General features: G+C 43.8%; 1 protein-coding gene across 1 annotated transcript in view; it reads left to right on the top strand.

Moving 5' to 3' along the window:
- The window catches only part of LOC126475054 (Ca(2+)/calmodulin-responsive adenylate cyclase), a 375710-nt gene that overhangs the window by 21077 nt on the left and 331269 nt on the right, over positions 1 to 23364 (top strand). The window contains exons 3-4 of the mRNA XM_050102605.1: positions 1938 to 1966; positions 5916 to 6095. Of these exons, the coding sequence (XP_049958562.1) occupies positions 1938 to 1966; positions 5916 to 6095 (209 nt within the window). The remainder of the gene's footprint in view (positions 1 to 1937; positions 1967 to 5915; positions 6096 to 23364) is intronic.

Here is a 23364-nt window from a genome sequence, read left to right as displayed (position 1 = left end):
CTGCTACGTGCCATCTGCGTTAAGAAGGGAAGGAAATGGCGCACTGCTTCTTAAACGACGTGCCACTTGCCAGCCACTTAATTTCAATGCCGGTGAAAAGGCGTGTTTGATTTCGCCGTACATGGCATACCTGTTGAGAAGGGGTGGACCGTTCGAGATGACGCCGTAAGGGGAAGGCATGTTATATACACCGGGCGAAGCAATGGCAGATAGAGAGAGCATTCCGCGCCAAAAGACGTCAGTTAGTACTGAACATAAGCCTTAATCAGAGAAATATGTAGTTCATGTAATGCAGTCGACAATAACGTTGTACTGATACATAAGTACTTCATGCGATGAGGCCCTGAGGAACACGGCGATGTTATAAGACTACTTATCCGCTGTGGCGATCTGCAGCAAGTCCTCGTGGATTCCGTCTCTCCACTTTTTCTTTGCTGTACTTTGTGATCTTCTTCCGAAAGGAGTAAAATCCATGGATTTCAAATGCGGTCATTGTTGTCCATCCATGCGACGTGACGAGCCCGTGCAAGCGATTTGGTTCTCATCAGGCCTGCAATTTTTGGGCAGTTGTACATCCCCATGCAGATCAGGAGAAACAGCTGATAGCGCTGTCCGTAAGGGCGGAGAGGTTTGCATGTTGATACGACGCTAAGAGGCCTGTGGAAGCATAGCTGCTGGAAGGTTCTACCCGTCCGGACAGGTCTTGGTCGAAGGAGTATTTTCATAGTGGTCTGTACACCCAATCCGTACTCTTCATTCGTTCAATTTTTTGAGGAAAATGATGATGAAACTAGATACTCGTAGGAAAACCAATTCATACTGGGGAAGATCACGGAAAATTTGGCAACGGGAAACATTGTATTGGTAAGGGTATAAATTAATTACGGCAGTGGAAGATGTATGAAAACCCGGACCCGTCTTGGCATAAATAAGTCTTTACAAAAATTGACTGATTGCTGTATTTGTTAATGTAATCAAATCCACAGCCACGGAGCTCAACCATGAATAAATTAATGTAATGAATGCTGATGAATTAATTCGATTTTCATGTAAAAAAGATCAAACGTTTGTTCATTAATCAAATAAAGTTATATTATACATAGAGGACCTTGTAGAACTCCGAGGCTGTTTTTCAGATAGTGATTCTTGATGGATGCAAGCAGCTATAAATACTTTTCAAAAAGCTTTATTTTACAACCACGACCGGCATCATAATATCATGTCTCATCTCCAGGTCGCTATACTTATTTCAACACGGCATTATATTCGTCAGCATCGAGTCGTCCGCCCCTGTACCGTATATGTCCTTAATTAGCGTCGACTTAGATGTGCGATAGCTGTACTCTAAAAATCTGTGCTTATTAACCTTCTTATGATTTGAATCTTAAGTTAATTAGCTGTAAATTCACATAGTGGGGTAAATATGTTGCTTCGAAATTTTAGAAGCTATAATTTGCTCATCTGACTTGCGTAAGAGTTCAAATGGCTCTGAGCACTATGCGACTCAACTTCTGTGGTCATCAGTCGCCTAGAACTTAGAACTAATTAAACCTAACTAGCCTAAGGACATCACACACATCCATGCCCGAGGCAGGATTCGAACCTGCGACCATAGCGGTCGCTCGGTTCCAGATGTAGCGCCTAGAGCCGCACGGCCACTCCGGCCGGCTGCGTAAGAGTAAAAGTAATTCAGTGATATGCAAATATACGTCTTAATTTACAGTACACTCTCTGACGGCCATTTCATTTTGTATCAAAAATCTACAGTCAATTACCACGTACTAAAAAAAAGAAAATTAAGTGTTTTTCTGTTATTAACTTGTAGCAGGCCAGCACATATTCTTTGCTTCTATTATATACGAAGGTTGTCCAGAAAGTAAGTTCAGATCGGTCGCGAAATGGAAGCCACTGGGAAAATACGGTAAAGCTTTGGACAGATGTGTTGGGCAGTGTCTTTAGTATGCCCGTTGATCGTGTCGCGTCGCTCTTTTCAGTTTTGAGTGAACAGTGAGCACGTAAAGATGCGTACGGTATAGCGTCTCCTGCCAAGTATGAGGGCCTGGTTTGAGATTTCGACTGTATCATGCAGCCCACATAACACTACTTTCGAGCAGTTCCTTCTTCATGCCAATTCTCGGCCGCACATTGCAGGGCCAATGAAGACGCTCGTGCAGCGTTTCCGATGGGAAGCGTTTGATCACCCACAATAAAGTCCATAATTGGCTCCCCCTGAGTCTCATGTCTGCTCACAAGAACTGCTGGCTACGAAGACAAAATTTTTCCACAGACAACGAGCTGCAGACCAGTGCAGATGACTGGCCGAAAGCACAGGCGGCTACTTTCTATGACGTATATTGGAAAGTTGATACAACACTACGAAAACACTCGAAGATGGAGGGTCGACTATGTTGCAAATAAAACGTTTCTGGTTTTCACTGTGGTTTCCATTTCGCAACCGATCGGAACTTACTTTCTGGACAACCCTCGTAGTAGAGGCTCATTGATTCCTCGGAAGTTAGTGGTAGCTTCGCATAGCGGATTATCTTTGCATTGCAAGCAAATACACGGAATGTACACTGAGGTGATAAGTCATGGGATACCTCCCAGTGTCGTGTCGGACTTCCTTTTGCCCGGCATAGTGCAGTAACTCAACAAGTCGCTGGAAGTCCCCTGTACAAAATGTTGAGCCACGCTGCGTCTATAGCCGTTCATAATTGCGAAAATGTTTCCAGTGCAGGATTCTGTGTACAAACTGACATCTCCATTATGTCCGATAAATATTTGATGGGTGGCCATACCACTCGCACGAATTGTCATAATGTTCTTCAAACCAATCGCAAACAATTTTGACCCGGTGACATGGCGCAAAGTCATCCATAAAAATTCCATCGTTGTCTGGGAAAATGAAATTCGTGAATGGATGCAAATGATCTCAGAGTACCGAACGTAACAATTCCAGCCAATGATCGATTCAGTTATACCGGAGGACCCAGTCCCTTCCATGCAAACACAACCCACACCATTATGGCACCACCACCACCAGATTTCACAGTGCCTTGTTGACGACTTGAGTCCATGGTTTCGTGAGGTTTGCGCGACACTCGTTCCCTACCATCAGCTCTTACCAACTGAAATCGGGACTCATTTGACAAGGCCACGGTTTTCCAGTCGTTTAGGGTCGAAGCGATATGATCACGAGCCCAGGAGAGGCGCGGCAGGCGATGTCGTGCTGTTAGGAAAGGCACTCGCGTCGGTCCTCTGCTGCCGTAGATTATTAACGCCAGATTTCGCCACACTTTCCTAGCGGCTATGTTCGTCGTACGTCCCACAATGATTTCTTCGGTTATTTCACGCAGTGTAGCATGTGTGTCTGCACTGACAACTCTACGCAAACGCCGCTGATCTCGGTCGTTAAGAAGATAGGTAATGCCTGAAATTTGGTATTCTCGACACTCTTTTCACACTGTGGATCTCGAGATATTAAATTCCCTAACGATTTCGGAAATGGAATGTCCCATGCGTCTAGCTCCAACTACCATGCCGCGTCCAAAGTGTGTTATTTCCTGTCGTGCGGCCATAATGAGGTTGGAAACCTTGTGTACGCGATACCACGGCCTTCTGTATATGTGCAAATCGCGGTCCCACGACTTCTGTCACCTTAGCGTTAAGTAAGTATCTAAAACTGGAACTAAAATGATGTTTGTGAAGAGTTTATATGCCGGAGTTGTTTGTGTGATACAGTTGGTTAGTTACTTGTTATTCCATGGATCATTTTACACAATCGATCATAATGATGTGGAACGAGTATTTTACATCCACATAGTAAAATTATTTGCTCATATGATTACTTTCTGAATATTTCTTAGGTACTTTTTTTAGAAAACTAAAAAAATATATACAGATGTGGTTAGGAATTCTTGTACGGAGGAGTAGGAGTTGTCAAGGAGAAACTTACTCAGTTTGTTTGCACATTTTACTTTGCTATCTGTCAGACATTTTATATCACTGGGCAAGTGATCAAAAGTTTTTGTTGCAGCATTGTGCACTCCTTTTTGTACAAAATACAACCTTAATGTGGAGTAATTAATGCAGTTTCTCCTCCTGGTTTTGTAATTATGAGCATCATTGTCCGTCTTGAACTGTAGTGTATTATTTACATCAAACTTCATGAGTAAATAAATATACTGTGAAGCAGTGGTCAGTATGCCCTAGACGTCTAAAAGATGCTCGTGGGTGAGTATCCCGCACTATTATTACAGCAGATTTCTGAGCGATGAGGACATCCTTTCCTAAAGATTCGATATGAAATAATTGAATGAAAATATGCAAAACTTCTCAACTTACTAATTTGTCTCTTCCCCAAGATTTGCAGTTATCCGAAGTGCAGTTGTTGCTGAACTAATATGTTTTAGAAGTACCAAAAATTTTGATGTTGGCACCCTATTTATATTTCCTCGCCATGCGTTACGCGTAACATTGGTGTAGTTTCCCTACATGTGCAGAACTGAATATGTTACTTCTTTTTTAAAATTGAGGGTGAGACCATTCACAAAAAACCAATGATACTTTTAAGAACTTTGTTTACCATTCCTTTTGTTTCTATATGTATTGGATTGATTACGGTAGTAGAGTCATGTGCAAGAACAACTAATTCTGACTGTTGTATATTAGAAGGAAGATCGTACATATATAAGGGAGAACAGTGAACCCAATATTCAGCCTTGGGAAACCTCATACGTGATTTCTGCCCGGTCAGTATATCGTTCCCGAAGTATATTGGTTGAGTTACGAAGTGTACATCCTCACAGAAATGCAGACGGAAGCAAACGAGAGAAAAAGACGTTCTCTAGAACAAATCTGTTGTTAGTATATATAAGTGACTCATTTCATGTTACCAATTACTGTTCATTGGTGTATTTTTCTGTATTATTGAATTGCCGGCCGGAGTGACCGAGCGGTTCTAGGCGCTACAGTCTGGAACCGCGCGACCGCTACGGTCGTAGGTTCGAATCCTGCCTCGGACATGGATGTGTGTGATGTCCTTTAGTTAGTTAGGTTTAAGTAATTCTGAGTTCTAGGGGACTGATGACCTCAGAAGTTAAGTCACATAGTGCTCGGAGCCATTTTGCATTATTGAATACATCCATACAGAGGACAAAGTGGCGCCAACTAAGCATATATTCTTACGCAGTGCAAAAGCGGACGACATGATGTTGACCAATGTAATTCTTGATGCTTTCCCGGGGATCTGTTCACATCTTGGATATTCGGGAATCCAGCCGAATGTTCGGGTCGTTGTCGCACGATATTTCAACAGCGTGCCTCGCTGTCTTCTTCAGGTGCTACCTGAGACTGGGGGTCGATCGAGTCCAGTATTTATGCCTGGAAGGAGCTGGGCGTTCCCTAATCGGTCCGCGCCGTGTGTTCCGTCTGTGGTCCGCGCCTGCCAGACGCGGCTTCAATGGACCCGTCCAGTCGCGGATGTTCCGACTGCCGTCCGCGCCCGTTTTGTCCGTCCTCAACGGTTGTGGTCGTCATCTGAGGTGTGTCAGAGTCGATCTGAGATGTTCGGTACTCTGTCTCATGACTGTTACTGTGATTTCCATCAGTCTCAGGCAGCACCTGAAGAAGACAGCGAGGCACACTGTTGAAATATCGTGCGAGAACGACGCGAATATCCTGCTGGATTCCCGAATATCCAAGATGTCAATGTAATTTTGTGTTGAAAGAAATAAGTGCGGCCGTCTGAAGACGGGCAGTAAAACATAGCTTGTGGCAACAATCTGTAAATGAAACGGAAATATATCTATACCGATGTTAACTGTTAAGTCTCCAAAGAATGCAGCCTCGGAACCAGTTCCACGAGTGTTGCGACTGTGTGTTGTCCAGGTGGCGGTGGCGGCGTGAAGTCGGAGACGCGGCGCGTGGCGGCGGAGGGCGTGTGGCAGGTGGTGTTCGCCGTCTTCCTGGCGTACGCGATGCTGCCGCTGCGCACCTGGGTGGCGGCGCTCTTCGGCGTCTCGCTGCCCGCCGTCCACATGGCCGTCGCCGGCGCGCTCGCCCGCGAGCTCTTCCCCAACCTCGCCTGGCAGCAGGTCAGTACTCATCTTGCCAGTGAGGGCCGCGTGTGGGTTTGGTAGGAGGTAAACTACAGGGTGACGCGGCGCTGTGGGATTCACTTGTATCCGAGGCGCTTCGGAGTTACGACCGAGTCCCTTGGAAGACGGCACGGAAACTACCCAATCCGAGTAGAGGGCAACGGACGTTGTTCCGTAGAACGTGATTTGCTGTAACGTGAAAGCATCGTAGGCTCTGACTCGTCCAGGGAGCTGACACGAGTATCTTTCTTTCCATCGGAAGAGAGACGTGATGCGGGGATGCTGCATGTTTGTCGTGGTTACTTTACAAAACTGTTATGTGGTATAATTCGCCACCCTAGCGGTAACAGCGGTAACAGCTGCGTGATACGCAACAATTTATTTCAGTTTCTGCTTCTTTCACGTGCTTCTGCGAAGACGTGAGCTGTACATGTATATTTTACTGGTTAAGTTTCTGTCTCTACGTAAATCTTAGTGCGTAGCCTTGCATGAGACGGCCGTCAGAAGTGACGCGTCACGTGACAACATTTAAAACTCGTTTTAGTACACAGAGTATAGATTAAGTCAGTGCACCAGAGTTTACATGTTTATTTCCTGCCTTTGCTATTATGTAAGCGCGATTTCTAGTAACAAGTAATTTTGATACATCCATTTTCAGTAGAGAATTTTATTTCTGTTTTAAGAGCTTGCGGTCTCGGGCTACAATGAGAACGTTGTAGAGCAGATTTTAGTGTTTATTCTCCCATGTACACGTTGCGTACGTTACAACCCCAATAGCGCCGCAACCAGGTAACTGTCTCTCTTGCGAGGGTCTGTTAGCAGTCTAAGTTACTCCTGACTGCTTTGTTTGTATTGTCTGATATCCCATATCAATTTTTTACACAGTAGGATATGGATAGAGATTGTACTTGTAGTGAGCGGACCCAGGAGAATTGTCTGCGCTCTTCAACAGCTGCAAGCAGCATTGGCTAAGGACGACAGCGTTCAGATCTGCGGCAACATCAGGCCCCCGGTGACTAGACCAGAGGACCTTTGGTGTCGTTGGAATCCCCTCGTGACGTGGTTGTTGCTCTGTCTTCCGATGAGTACCATTTGACCAGTCCGTCCTCACTCAAGAATGAGAGGTGGACAGTGGTTGGTCACTTGTCGCTGAGCGGAAGGCGGAAGAGGAACGGGCCGCGCAGCTGCCTTCTTAAGTCTTAGCAACATCTACGAGGTGCTACCCAGTGTTGATAATACGTCTGAGCCAACACGGGATGCCTCTCCTTTAGGGTTAGCGGCCGGTTTTCCTGCCCAGTCCTGACAAGTGAGAGGGCGGGCATACTAGTCTCCATCTGCGAAATTCCCCTTAATAGATCAGAAGTGCTCTACACGCAGGTAGCATCTACAAGGATATCGGAGTACGTGTGGTGTTTACATGGGGATTTTTACAGAACAATGCCAAGTAACCTGCTGCTGTTCTAGGAGCAACTCGTCGTAGACCGCTGGAGCAACGAAGGATCTGCAGCGACTAGAAAATAACGTAGGTCATTACTGTTTTCAAGAAGGGCCATGGAACGGATGCTCTTAATTATAGGCCTCTAACGTTGACGTCGATCCGCTGTAGAATTATGGAACATGTTTTTTACTGAAAAATTATGACTTTTTTGGAGAACGAAAATCTCCTCTACAAAAATCAAACACGTATTCGGTTAGCAGAGATATTACGAAGAATCTCAGCTCGCTCTGTTCCTCCACGAGACGCATAGCGCTGTAGACAACGGCGCTCAGATTGATGCGTGTTCCCTAAATTCATGAAGGCATTTGACACCGTCCAGCACTGACGGTTAGAGAAAATAACATGACTTACCGAGTACCTGACCAAATTTGCGGTTGGTTTCAAGACTTCCATGCAGGTGGTAAAGATAAATTTCGGAGTATCCCAGGAACGTACTGTCTACATTGCATATAAGTGGTCTAGTAGAAAGCGTCGGGAGCTCTTTAAGACTGTTCGCAGATGATACGGCTATTTATAAGAAAGTAGCAACGCCAAAAGACAGTATCGATTTGCAGAATGAACTGCAGAGGGCTTATGGATGGTGCAGGTTCTGGAAGTTGACACTGAATATAAATAAATATACAAATGAAAAGAAATCCACTACTGTACAACTACTCTATTGATGACAATTTCTGGAAACAGGAGTTGCTACTCAGAGCGACTTTAGGTGGAATCACCACATAAAATAAATAGTAGGGGTAGGAGAAGGCAGACTGAGATTCATAGGAAGAATGTTAAGGAAACGTAAAGTGGCTTAAAAGGCTGTTTTTCGGCCGATTCTTGAGTATTGCTCTTCAAAATGGGATCCGCAGCAGGTAGGACGATAAAGAGAAGATCCAACGAAGAGTGGTGCGTTTCGTCATGGGATCGTTTAATCGACGTGTGAGCGTTACAGAGATGCTCACCAAACTTCAGTGGCAGAAGTTTCAAGAGAAGCGTTGTGCATCATGGAGGGATTTACCTTCGAAATTTCGAGAAAGCTCTTTCCGGGCAGAGTGTGACAACATATTACTTCCTCCCACACACATCGCGCGAAATAACCAGAACGAGATAGTTCTAGATATTAGAGCTAATACAGAGGCTTATCGACAGCCATTCTTCCGACGCGCCATTCGCGAGTGGAACAGGATAGGTTTGGGGTGGGGGAAATCACTGCTACCAGAGATGGGTGGCTTGCAGAGCAGAATGTAGACGTACGTGACTCCTGGAAGAAATATTGTCCCTTGGGACTTATTACTGTCATATCCTTTGCTCAGTGAGTGTTGTGTCTGGATTTAGTGAAATGCACTCTTTAAAATAACAGTTGTTTATTACAAGAACCAAACAAAATACTATTTCTGAGAAAGGAATGACAACTCAACTTGAGAACAGTTGTGTCTTGAGGAGCAGGGAATATTAACGACGCATTCCAACGAAGATGAAAGCTCATAGGCAGTGTACTAGTAACGACACGGTGGCATGGGACGATGGCCTCGGGTGGCAGTCACAAAGAACACTGGTGCAAGCACAGCGTCTGACAAGGGCGGCACGGCACCTTGGCGGGCAGTGGGAGCGGTATCAGCAGGCGGGTTCCGTAGAGGAGACTCAAAGCGGCTTTTTGTTTCTCCGAGCTTGGGACGTATGTGGCTCTCCCTGGGCGGAGCCCCGACGTAAGTACTCGCCTACGGAAGGATATACGCGCAGTTTCACGTGACGGCGCGAACGTAAATTAGTGATAGCGACTGCAGCCCTATGTGTTGCGACTTAGAAGCCACGAAGTGGCGAGGCAGGGCCCCCGAACGCTGTGGCGGCTTCACTGTACATGTACCTTAGCTATTGTAACTACAAGCAACCTTCTAGGTGAGGCTGGGGCCATACCTAGCCTACGAAGCAGACACGTAAGTGTGGTGGCCAAAAGTCGCAGGGGACAACCCTGAATACACCACACCACATCTGACGTATGCGCCTTTCACGTATCTTACGTAAAAACTGCAATTTCTCCGCATCAGCGGTTTTGTGATAATAATTCATAGCAGTGTCACACAGCAGAATAATTTTACTGTACGTGTTTAAATATTTTAAAAAGTTGTACCAGTGCGAGTTCAAAACGTAGAACGGTAGCTCTGGGCCGGTGTACCAGCTGGAATGTCAACAGCGTGTAACACCGATGTAACAGACCTCAGGGCATGAGGCGAGCTTTGCCACATGCCCTCAGAGCGAAAAGGTAGAACCTTAAACGTCGCAGTGCTACGTAACAAGGCTCTGTGCAATTATACTACGTAGCTTCAGCGCCAAAGCGCCACTGCAGAGTCAAACATAGGCAGAAAGATATGAGCCCGATTACCTAGAATAATTACTAAGTTACAACAGTGAAGCAAGGAGCGCTGGCGGGACCGTTAAACGTTGGCAAATGCATTCCTATACCTAGAGCCATCACGTTGTGGGCACAGAATCAGTCCGTAAAAAAAAAAAAAAAAAAACATGATTTCGGAGCTGAAAGACATATTCAGTCATGCTGTTTTTCTGCCCGTGTCTCTACAACTAGAATTAAACTACGACAGGATGATGGATAATAGTCTGCCTTCTACCTGCTTGCTGACTTCAACACTGAGACGCAGCAACCTGATGCAGACCACTGTAGTGGTTTGCTGCTACTGTATACTGGAACGTCGCGGATGAGAGGACTGATAGGCGGCCAACCCTCCAGCACTAAGGATCATCGCGGATGATCCGCAAGCTGTCATCTGCACACCAACCAGGCGTGGCGCTTTCGCGCAAGCCTGGCCGACTTGAGTATCTGATGCACCCTTGGATATCCAGGGCCTAGTCTTGACCCAAGGTGGCAGTCTCCACCTGAACACACTACAGGCTGTCTACGAGAGCACTGAAGTGGGAGCCGCACTTTGTCGCCAAACATCTGGGCAGGTGACGTGTTCTTTGCCCCTGCTGCCGCAGAGACAGCACACAGGCATTGCTCAGTGGCCTGCGCCCCGACATCACATCTCGCTGGCAGGGCATCAGCGGTTACGACCGGCCGCTGACTGCCACCTTGAAGACATTTATAACTCTGTAAACTCAGCACTATAAATAAACGTTACTGCAGGTACGACTGATGCCACTGGACCTAAACTGGACCGCTCACTCACACTCCGTGCTCGCCTGCCTCCTGTTCACAATTCTTTAATTAATGATTTCACATTCGCTACCATCAAGTTCTGTACTCTCTGTAATTGATTTGTTGGTGAAATATTAGAATTGTACCTTCCAAACAGTGGCCATTAAGAGCTCACCAACGTTATTGTTTATATAATTCGGGGAACTTGTCTGTTAATTGCCGTCCGTAAGTTCAGTCATTAATATTTCTCACCCTAATTGGACATCATCAGTCAAATTTCATAGTCTAATACAGTTCGTCACATACAAAACACTGCACTCGCTACGCAATATTTAACACAGACTGTTTTATAGAAGACAGCAGCAAGGAGGGCGTAACGTTTCTTTTTCGCTCTAGCATGGAATCTCCACACAAGAAAATTCGAAAATTTATCGAAGTATAACACGCGTGAGGCAGAGCGTGGAGAGACATGGAGACAATGGCAAGTAGCACTTACGACTCCTTTTCTGGCGGTCCACAGATGTGGATTTCGCGCATTGGTGCCGACAGGATTTAAATCACCCTGCTCTGACCAGCTCGTGACCACAGGTGTCTCTGAGTCATACCCCTTCTGATCATTATAATTGATGCTTGCATTCCCATTTGGAATGTTCCAGTCCTCAGATAATTTTTTGCTGACCGGGGGTCTTTTCCTGATAGAACCCCTGTTAAAAGTATCACCGGACTTAACAAGATAAAACAAACAGAATTCTTTTAAAGACACGGTGCGAATTCCTGCTTTATCTGAGAGGTCTGTCCAGGTGTGGATTGTGGCTAAAATGTCAAAAAGCCACAGCACATCGTTAACTTCTTGTCTGTACAATATACTGAAATTTGGGAGTTCTCTGTTCAAATAAAAGGTAGTTAATCTATACAGATTTTACCAAGCTCTGCATATCGCTAGATTTTACTGAATTTATTCATTTCAGATTGTATACACGGAAGAGAAAATCTATTTACAGAGTTTTTTCATTAGATTATGTATTCGTACCAACTTTAAACCTTGTATTTCACTTTTTCACCGGTCACAAAAAACTACCGAAAAGACACAACTTCTAGAGCTCTTAACCGACCACCTCGAAATTTAGTCACAAGTTATTCTTCTTCATCTACCACGACTTAATTATACAGAAGTAATATTAAAAATAGTTATTAGTTTAATAACAATAATGGCGTGTGACGAGGGCCTCCCGTCGGGTAGACCGCTCGCCTGGTGCAAGTCTTTCGATTTGACGCCACTTCCGCGACTTACGCGTCGATGGGGATGAAATGATGATGATTAGGACAACACAACACCCAGCCGGGAATCGAACCCGGGCCCTTAGGATTGACAGTCCGTCGCGCTGACCACTCAGCTGCCGGGGGCGGACCAGTTATTAGTGTGAAATGATTGCATATAAGCACAGTAACGTCTTGCACATATCCTAGGCGCGGACAGTAGTAGGGAACATCTGCTCTCGTAACCACAACCGTTTAGCGTTGCGGACCGAAACCAGAATGCCATAATAATATTGGAAAGTAAGTTCAGGAAGGCCACACTTGCTTCCCTCCAACGTGGTAACTGCCGGGGCAGTCTTTTTAGGGCGCGGACCCTGAATGGTAAAAACCAGTATTCAGATTCACTTCTGGGGCACACGAAGTAGCCCCTTGGCGGAATGCATAGTAATTACCTGTAAAATTGATGTAACTGGTATTTGGTACCGTTCCTAGGGCAACAGGCGTTTCCAGGATACAGGTAAAGCTCAAGCGTTCTTGGCAGTTGCTCGTCAAATGTGGTGAGATACCAAGACGAGTTGTAATGCGTTTGTTGGGAGTGAAGGCTAAGAACTGAGGGAACCTGGGTATGACCAAGCATAGCCTGATGAGCCTTACAGAAAGTGAACTCGACGGTGGGCAGGTCCGGCCAACTGAACTCTGCAGTCTTGTATGAGTCTACGAACTATAGAGTTCGACGCACGGATAACTGTGCGGACACTGAAGCTCAGTGACATCGATGCAGTGGGCCTTGACTGAGCTACCGCTACCACCACGTTAGTTCTCCCTGGGCATCAGCCACAGGCGCACACTCGTCGATCAGTGGCTAAGTGCGCTCCTCCAGTTGGAGGGTCCGACCCCTTCTTAGTGCTATTTTACCGTGCGCTAGAGCCAGTTGTCGTCGTGTAACGCTGGTGGAAGATGCAGAGCAAGGCTAACGTTTGCACCAACAATACGTGTATATTGATTACGAACAACAGATCTGCTTTGTAGTTCGTACAACCCACTCTCCAGCTCTTACCATTTGACCGGCACCATTTCTCACACTTACCTCTCGGGGACGGGGTGTCAAATTCCCGTTCTCCACCTACCTGACCCACCGTGTCACCCAGTATTTCCATCAATTTTCACGGATGTACGGATTATTCGTTAAAAAAAATATCCAAATGAGCTACGACAAATAGTTTTAATCATTATCTGGAAATTTAAAATCACGCATCTTATTTACTTTTCGTATGCAGGTAAATGCCTGCAGTAATTGTGCTTGTTCACATTGCTGCGCTACACTGTCGTAGCCCGACCCTAGAGCAGCCAAAATAAAATGGCGCAGTCGTTTGATAAAGTGAAGCATCGTGCGGCAATTCGTTTTCGACAGCAGCGGAAATGTTGCAGCTGTGTCAGGCCAATCTAGTGGCTTCTTTAAATGCCTGGATCGTCCTGAAGCAACTGCAATATTTCGCTGCTGTCAAAAACGAATTGCCGCGCGATGCTCCACTTTATCAAACAGCTGCACCATTTTATTTTGGCTGCTCTAGGGTCGGGCTTCGATACCATGGCGCGGCCATGTGAACAAGCGCCAGTACTGCAGGGATTTACCAGCGTAAGAACAGTAATTAAATTGCTTAATTTTACATTTCGAAGTCATAATTAAAACAACGTCATCTCGTAGTTGTCTAACAATCTCACAATGGACTCACTAACTCTAACAAGAGGAAATATATATAGTTCTAAGTGACTGGTGACCTCAGATGTTAAGTCCCATAGTGCTCAGAGCCATTTACTGTGGGCCGTGTGCAGTCAAGTCCACTTAAAATGTGAAGCCTGCAATACATTCCGGATGTTCTAATTTTCTTTCCTGTACTCTTTTTTGCTTCATAAATTCAACAATAGCGAGATTTAAATCGAAAATCGTTCCAGTCGTGGCCCTTGACTTAACCAACATAATTTGCTGACGTGTATGAAGTCGCCGTACTCTTCATACATTTCGATTGAAAACTGTTGCAACTGAAAATGGAATAATGCTTGCGACTTCAGAAATTTTGCTATTCTTACCACAGATTTCATCAAGTGCTCCATGCCTGATCATTGCAGATTTTTACTGTTTCATTGTCATCTAAAAGTTTAAATTCTTTCTGCGTGGTACTACAGTGTCATTTCGTAGCAAATAAGCAGTACCCGTCGCTTACACGTATTGAGAATTCTCATCCCCTTATTCCGTCATTTCCATCTATTTTTGTGCAAACAGCCGCTGGACCTTGAACGTCCTTCATATCAAGAACAAATAGCGAAGGATAAACAGCGTTGACACCACAACTCTGCAGAGCTTACACAGTTGTGCCGAATGAAAAATGCCGCACCGTAATGCTCTATGAAATGTCATGTCTTCCGGTATACTTACGAGAAGGCCCGAGCAAAGCCGAGCGACAGGCCTTCCTTGGCCCAACAGGCCTTCCTTGGCCCACACATGCTGCACGCGTAAAGATTGGCATGCCATGACCAGCTCTGTTCTACGTCTTCCTATAATCCTCTTCCTCTAGATTGGTAAAGTATGGTCAGACATAGGATTCTCCCTGCACTCATTCCTTGTAGATGATGTTACCATAATGTTTTACTTTCTTCAGTCTTTTCATTAATATTATAAATATTTAATTCGTTCCTAATATCTTCGTTTCTTATATGTTCTTCACTGGTTATACCTCTCACCTTCCTAAGAAATCTAATTTCTGCAGCTTGTAGTGTATTCTGTTTGACTGAATACAGAAAATGAGATAAATTTTAATTTAAGCATAAGACTACACAGTTTTTATTTTCGTGTCTATCGTCCGATTTTACATGAGCACGTCTTTTACAATTCTTTTCATGATCTGTGTTACCTGTTAGCGACGCATGAAAATTTGTCCCACACCGGGACTCGTACCCAATTTTCCTTATATCGCAAGCGGTCGCCTTAACAGTGTCGGCTATAATGATCTTAAGTATTGATGTATTTTGTTTACCGTTTTTTCAGCTTTCAACACCATCAGACTTCACTGTTTATTGTCGTTAAATAAGGTACCAGATTCTCGAACATGGCTGGAAAGATATTACACATGGAGGCTAATGTGCAAACGCAGAGTGAATGCTATCTTTGACATGGTAGTGGGTACGCAGTTGAAAATGTTAAGAGTTATGCAGTGAGTAAATGTAAAAGGAACCAACCCTAAGAACATTAACAATAAACATCAACAACTATAAGTGTATTGGTGGGTGTGCGTGTCTGTGTGTGGTGGGGAGGGGTTGCAAACGCGCACGTGAACATTGAGGTGGAAGAGGACAGCGTTAGTAAAGAATAATTACAATCGGCGGATGAGAAGAGATGCGTGTGGTAATTCGACCTAATAGCATGTATAACAATTTAAATTTAACTAATGATTTCAACAAAATAAAATTAACAGAAGGCCAGAGTATTGAAGAATAGCTTGAAGAGAGAAGATAAATGATCGTTAAACACAGAATTGACTATTGCATAAGGAAACAGATAATCTAAAGTTTATAGCAGGGGCACGAAGAATTTTTTCTTACTATAGGGAAGGTGTGGAAGAAACGGAGTACATAGACAATCAGATCAGAATAGAATAAATAGATACAGGAAAAATGAAGGAATGGAGTGGAACAGACAGCGTGAGAAGAAACGGAGAAATGTGGGGCTTACGTGAAGTTTTAACGGGAAATTGTGAGCTGTGCTTCCTCGTTCAATGTTAAATCAGGACTGTGGATCAGATGTTTGATTTCCAGGGCTTCCAGCAGGTTGAGTATTTTAGCTTTGTGTGCTAGGTGGACATGGGACTGGCTGGTAGCTTTGGCACCAACTCAGTTCTTGCTCAGCAAGAATGTAGTCACAGTTCCGTAACCTCCAGGTACGTTCATGTTCATTCCATGTAGCTTTCATATCATTAACTGCTTGACCGATACAATATAAAACTTATCATAGAACCAGTGATGTTAAATTACCATATTTGGCCAGTATGTGGGTCTTCGAGTGTTGCTCACAAGCAATGTATCCTCCTCTGTGACGACCTCGACGGAGTCCGGCGTTCACCCTGCAGCCCTGGCAGAACTTAGCGAAGGTGCGAACGCACCCCCCACTCCCAACCGCAAACTACCTTTCGGCAATTTTGTCCATAGATTTAGAAATTTCGTAAATAGATTTAATACAAAAAAATCAGGATTACTGAATAATGTTACAGGCAGCAGTTGTCACGCACAGGCGCCTTCGTTTTATTTGTGCCTTGAAAATGACGAAGGTGTTCACCTGTCGAGAACTTTACCCTACTGCATTCCCTTGAGTTATGTAAACAATCAGTACTTCGAGAGAAGCTCAAGTTTCAGGAGAAACGTACCTGCTTCAGCGACTAGTAAATTACATATTCCCTCCATCTTTTCGCTTGCTTCCTCCACCGTCGCTGCTCACCAGCCTTGAGTAGATAGAATTCGGGAAAAGTCTGAAGCCTGTAGTCAGGTAGCACGTTTGGTTCATCAACCGGTCACTGATCTTTGATATTCTACAATACTTTAGCGAAGCAACAACTCCATTGTTGAACCCGAACGAACTGTGTAAACGACTGCTATGTGAACCAAGAGCACTGTTACCACATAAGCGATAGAAGTCTGTTCAGTAGTTGTCGTTCGTTTACCGTGCTGCTGCAGCGAAATGACATTGTAGAAATGTCACTGTGTCAACAGCTCGCACGTTTGCAGTCGCGGGTCGTCGGAAAGGCTGCCACTCGTGAGGAGAAGGTGAGAACAAGTGGGGTAAGAGAACTCGCATACCTCTGCCGGTTAATTCTTAAACCGTCTTTCCTTGATGTTCCTTTGCTGTAATTTTTTGCGCCGCCTACGTACCTGCGGTCTAGACGGGGGCGTACTTGCCACGCCCTCGGCACTGCCGTTGGGACCGGCAGTCAGTTAAAGTCTTGTAAAAACCCTGCAAGCCAAAAATCGGTTAAAAAAAGTTAATACTTTAGAACATCCTCCAAGTTGTGCTTTTCTTTTATAATCAGAATACTCCCAGTTCCGATTCTTTACAGAATCGAACCCCGAGGTATAAATGTCATATCTACCGAACTATGTGGTGTACAGTGATATAATTTAATTTTGCAACTACTTTCGGTGGTATATGTGGACAGTGCCTGCAAAATGTGTTGCGAGTAGAGTTAGTAGTAAATAAGTAATAAATTCTTCTTGACTGACGTCGCGGTCTCTGCGTGAACAGTGAAACTGTGGTTAACAATAATTTATTTATTTATTTTTTTCATGCATTACTTTGAGGACGATGTCAGCGGCTTAAAGTTCGCTAAAGGTTTGAAATTGTAAAGTTTGTTGGAAGTCGCTAAGAGCTGTGATTCTCCAATACTGGGTTAATAGAACATGGGTAATTAGCGTGCCGTAAGTCATTTTGACTCACAACGTATTACACAGTTTCCAACTGTAATATCTAACGTATTGTGTTAAACCTTTAGCTTAAGGTTATAGCCCTTCATCAGTAGATTATGAGAGCGTTTTAAATTATTAAATTCAGTCCATAACACTGTGAAGCTGAAAATTGTGCCCCGCGTTATCCGGGTAGTAAGATGGATTCCATGTAGTTCTTATTGATGTATCGCTAAGCATTAAATACAGCGTGGTTATAATTAAACTTTCGCTATTACAGCCAATGTAGGCCGAAAACTATTTATCTTATCGGAACCCAAATTTATAGGAATGACGATCAGACAGTGCGCTGCAGGATTTGCGGTGTTAGTAATATTAGTGTTATGATTTTCGCTAGGCGCCGGTACTGGTACGACGACGAAGGACTGAAAAAGAAGCATGATAGTTCATTACAGTTGCAGACAGTGAACATGGCTCTGAAGAAGACAAGCACGGCTCCACTCGTAAAGCTGTTTTATCACAACAGGAATAGTGCTGCTGCTCTTCGCTAGTATCCACGCCGTAAAGGGATGCGGAGAGGTTCTCTTTCCGCAACGGGGTCGAAGAACGTGATTCCAAAGTTGGAATGAAATGGCGGTTTGGGAACTGCTCCTGTGGGTGGTCGACGGCCAAATGCGCCACAAACTGTTGACGTTACTGTTGCCGTAGCTGAGAATGCTGGCTGTAGTGGGCTATCTTCAAGCAGCAAGTACTTCATTGAATACGTATACTTCGTAAAATACTTTTAGACTGTGAATGGTGCCGTTGTGTACCACTGTATATAAATGACGTGCACGGACGACAGCGAGAAACGACGGTACTGAACAGACGGGGTAAGCCTTCCACACTGTATGTACGCGCGTGCCACCTAGTGGGCCACGCCACACGGTGACAGGTACAGTAGTGTCTCAGCAGTGCTGTACCAGTTATTGCGACACTGTCTGTTGCTCGTTTCTGTCGGCACTGTCATAAAAATAGCACTGTTCGATATTCCTATTTTCTGTAACAGCGCAGTATTTCAAACCAATGGAAATTCTACGAATAAAAATTACTCTTTTTTTTTAAATTAAAAACCAAAACATTAAGCGCTGCTGCTATGTCTAGTTCATATTTCGTTTTTTTCCCCCTGTTATTTATTATTAAGAAATAAAAAACTCTTGTTTTAACGGAGACCAAACAAATACCGAAAAATACTGGTTATCCCCAACTAAAATACCGGCATTGATTTTAACCGGTCGGTTTTTCCTATCTCAACCTTAGCCCCGCACTTGCCCCTTGCGCCCTCAGCTGTTGCTGCTGGCTCTGCTACTGCCCGCGAGGCCCGCAGCGTCCTTGCATAGGTCGTGACCCGCGCAGCGTCAGCGGATCGACCTCCCCCCCCCCCACAATGCCCCGCCCTCCCCCTCGTATTCTCCGTCTGTTCTTGCGTTTCATATCGGATACAGCCGCCGTTGGCGACCACTTTTCCTCCGAATAAACTTCACAATATAATATACTCCCTCTCTCCCAGATTTACTAGTCCAAGAGATTCTTACTGCGTCTCATTCCCTCCAACTTCGATAGCTGTTATTTTCTTTCCAGCTGCTAACTTTCGACACTCTACGTAATTTTATTTCTCAAACCGCCTTCAAGTAACGACGGAGGAGATATTTCATCGCATTTCGTTGTCTTGAAGTAGGCTCGCAGTCAGAGGCGTGCAGTGAGCTCGAGAAAGTGGAAGGATCGTCGCGTTGTTAAAATGGGAATTGGCTCCAGATGTAGAACCTGTGACAGAGAGATCTCTACAGTTCACTACATGAACGATGCTGTAAACGGTAGGGTAACCGGTAGTATTGGCAGCTTCGGTAGGGAAATAAACATAAATGAATGTGTAAGAGAGAAACTGGGAGCTGAAGATTCTCTTTGTTTTGCACATAATTAGAACCGCACATCATTGAGTGTTAGTCCATGCGTGTTTCATATCCCTACAGAATATAGATCGCATTTCATAACTAATAAAAATTAGTTGATCAAGCAATTCTGCGCTTTTATATAAACAAAGTAATTGCTTCTCATGCAAGTATATATATATATATATATATATATATATATATATATATATATATAGAGAGAGAGAGAGAGAGAGAGAGAGAGAGAGAGAAACGTCTTTTATATAAGTTCGACGACGTATTGAAGCGACATTGGATGTACTTCTGTTTTGCTTTTTTTCGTTGAGGAAATAAATTGCGTTTTCTTGCGCTATACGATTAATCTTTCTACTGTAACGTCCCTCTGTTTCCTGTCACAAATAAAAATTTTCCAATAAAACCTAAATTAAACATTGGCAGTTCCGTTTTACTATCAGTACCGTTTACTTTTAAGTAACAGAGGAGAGGATAACTATGTTGAACAAAAATGTTCCGTAAGTTACTCATACCTTAATATGTATATCCTTACTTAGTTTGTAGATGGGTCACCGCTTTCGGTTTTTAGGGGAATCTGGTAAAACACTGAGCAGCTACAGTGCAACTGTTTGAACGTTGCGCCTGGCAGCAGTTGAAAACATGACGTCATAGTCATGAAGGCTACCTACGCTTCCAATATGTAACGAGCAGAACTAGAGAACAACGTGACACTGCAAACGGGAGAAGACTGTAGCACCTGTTATATGTTTTAAATGTTGTGCTTTTACTGTTTTGTTAGAGGAAACTGTTTTAAAAACCTGAATTTCAGTACAGTATTTTGAAAAAAAAAAGATTCCTCGGTTAAGTTTTATCACAAGTTTTCAAAAATCTAAACTCGTGATTTTTATGGAGGGAAGGGGGTATGGTATGATTCAGGAGGTGCGTTCCAGACACTAAAATCTTAGAAATTAAACACTAATGTGATGTATTTATGACAGACGATAATGTGATAGTATTAGTATGCATCATAATATAAGCAAACACAGAGTGAATATGTAAACCTGAGGCAGAAAGTGCGCTGGTATGAAATATTCCGGTCGAGTCTAATTCAAAATGATGACTGAGACGCTGGAATACGCTTCTAACTCTTTTAAGTCTCGCTTCACTAAGCTCCAAAAAGTACTAAATGGTAAAACAGGGAATAAGCGATTGCCTTAGCTGCACCCAACGATAGAATAAAGCTACACTCTCTGCGAATTGGTTTAGAAATAAAATAATCTTACTTTCAATGCATTTCGTTTTGTAAAGGGGGCAACTCACAGTTAACAGTAAAGGATGGCGAAACTACTAGTGGGCGACAAGGTGTTGGACGTCCAACAAGAAATCCTATATCCATACTTGGATTGACAATAAATTCTATATTCTTGAACTAAAATTACATGCACTGCGCCTCTTAATATTAACGACCTAATAGTCTTCGATAAATAAGTAACGATAACTGCAATAGTTGGCTCAAATGTGTGTCGACCAGTTCAGAACGGGTACAACACAATGACTGACTGATACATTTTGATACTTCTCTTGTTTCTGCACGGCCACAGCGGCCTGCAGGCCTCGTGCAATTTTTAACCCACTGAAGCTGCTAACTGTTTATTAGCTGACTAGTTTCGGGCTTTGTCCATTTTCACAAGCCACGTATTTTGTATTTGGGGTATGTTCGCTGTCGACAATTTTGTTCACGTCATCTCGCTTCAGATGTACCTTCAGATTTTCGTTATCCAGCATGATTTGATACACGTGTCCACGATATTTGATATACAATCGAGAATTTGTTCTCATTGCAATACACTATGTGTCACGTTAGCTTATTCTTATTTGCTATAACATGTACGAAAAATAAGCCAACGTGACACACAGTGTATTCCAATGAGAACGAAGTCTCCACTGTGTATCAAATAGCATTGCCACATGGATCAGATCGTACTAGATAAACGACTGCTAAAGCCTGATCTCATACATAGAATTATCCACACCAAACATGACACAAATACACGCGGATTCCTCAGTTCTGATTGGTACCAATCGGGAAACCTCGTGTCGCATTGCAGATTATCGTTACCAACTGTGCAGCGTGCTACTAGCCGGTGTTGATTGTCTTGTGGTCTGCTTTGTCGCTAAGCTGTGCCCTTGCTGCCTGTGTTATGTTGCGCTAGTTTCGTTGTGATATTTTCGAAAATGAGTGATGATGCCGTTGCTGGCTCATCGTGGGGATTACCTTCACATCCATTTCGGAGAAGTAAGCCGGTTATCAGGAGCTCGTGAAAGCTCAGATCACAGGTTTGTGTTACCTGCACTGCGTACTTACAGGACAGGCGGAGCGTGTTACCCCCAACCCACCCCACTCCACCCCACCTCGCCTCGCTCCAGCAGCCAACAGCATCCGTTCTCACCGCACGCCTCACAAGCGTGACACCAAATTATAGTTAGCGATTAGTACAAAATACATGATTTGTGAAAAATAGGTAAAGACCGAACTAGTCAGCCAATAAATAGTTACCAGCTTTGGTGTAAACTTTTAAAAATGTATTTTGTACAATATTTGAGTGTCTGCAAGAGGCAACATGCAGAAAGCCTTTTAACTCACTGTTCCGCGCCTCCGTCGTCATGAAAATCAGACGTCAGGGTATTACCGTCTCCGGAACTCTTTTCGCGTCAATCAGTAATAATTTGAAATTAATATTTTCATGACTGATGTTTGAAATTAATATTTTGATTGAGAATAACAAAACGTACGTGACTGGCCCGTTGCATGCTCTTACCGAGTGATGCGTTCGCATCCGCCCACCGAGTTTCACTCCTGCTAGCACCTAGCTCCTACTTCCCAATCTCCACGGACCTTCTCCTGTGTACCTTGTGGGATAAGCTTTTCTGGAACAAACAATACTGCGAAATAATGGCTAACACCCAAACCTCCAGATGTCACACACTCAGATCGGTAGCGAATGTTGTATGTTGATAGTGTGTGAACCAAAACAAAAAATGGCTCTGAGCACTAGGAGACTTAACTTCTGGGGTCATCAGTCCCGTAGAACTTCAAACTACTTAAACCTAACTATCCTAAGGACATCACACAGACGTGTTCGTGCTGTGAACTGTCGTCCAGTAGAACATACGTATAGGGTAATTAAAAGTATAACCAGAGCTACGGAGCACAGGAAAAGCGTATCTGTAAAGGCGCGTATTGTTGATCTCGCTTGGCTGAGAAGACCGCCGTAGTTCACGTGTTCGGTCAGAGGGATAGTTGCCCTCTGTAATAAGAAAACTGTGAGTGAATGTATCAACGATGAACTTGAACGGATGTCATGGGACGGCCGCCCTGAACGAATGTAACGAACAAAATTAGATCAATAAAAATTTTTAAAAATAAAAAAATTGTACTTTCGGTCGTCGCGATAAAGGGCCTGCATTCAAATCCCACTCTTGGCAATTTCTTTAACTGTTTACACTTGAAACAGTTACATGGGAAACATTTTCGTGACATCTAAAAGAACTTATCGGAGTTTGTAGCAATGTTCTTTTGGCAGTCTGCTTTCATTTCTTTGATTGAAATTTGTGTGCTTGGTATTGAGCTTATTATTTTGTTTGTTATTAATTATTGTTATTGCTTCCGCATGTGTGATGCAGTTGTTTCTTTATTTTTCTTTTCTGATTGTATATTCTGTGACACTACAAATGCAGTCTATAGATTTACTACTTTCAAAGAAACGAAGAGAAAGCAGACTGCTAAGAGAACACTGCTGTAAACTCCAAACAGCCCTTTTACATGTCATAAATACGTTGTCCCATTGACACTTTCACTCATAATACAATAAAAATAATTGTCGTCATTGGAATTTGAGTGCAGAACTCTTGGTACGAGGTACCAAAGTACCCTTTACCAATTTCCCCACGGAAGTAATATGTGTTAGTTACCCACAGTTACAGTTTTCATGTGCTCCGTAGTTCTGGTGT

Source organism: Schistocerca serialis, chromosome 4 (assembly GCF_023864345.2).
Source record: "Schistocerca serialis cubense isolate TAMUIC-IGC-003099 chromosome 4, iqSchSeri2.2, whole genome shotgun sequence".
Classification (NCBI taxonomy): Eukaryota; Metazoa; Arthropoda; class Insecta; order Orthoptera; family Acrididae; genus Schistocerca; species Schistocerca serialis.
Note: the sequence above shows the minus strand (reverse complement) of the source record. Positions and strands in the feature narration are given on the sequence as shown.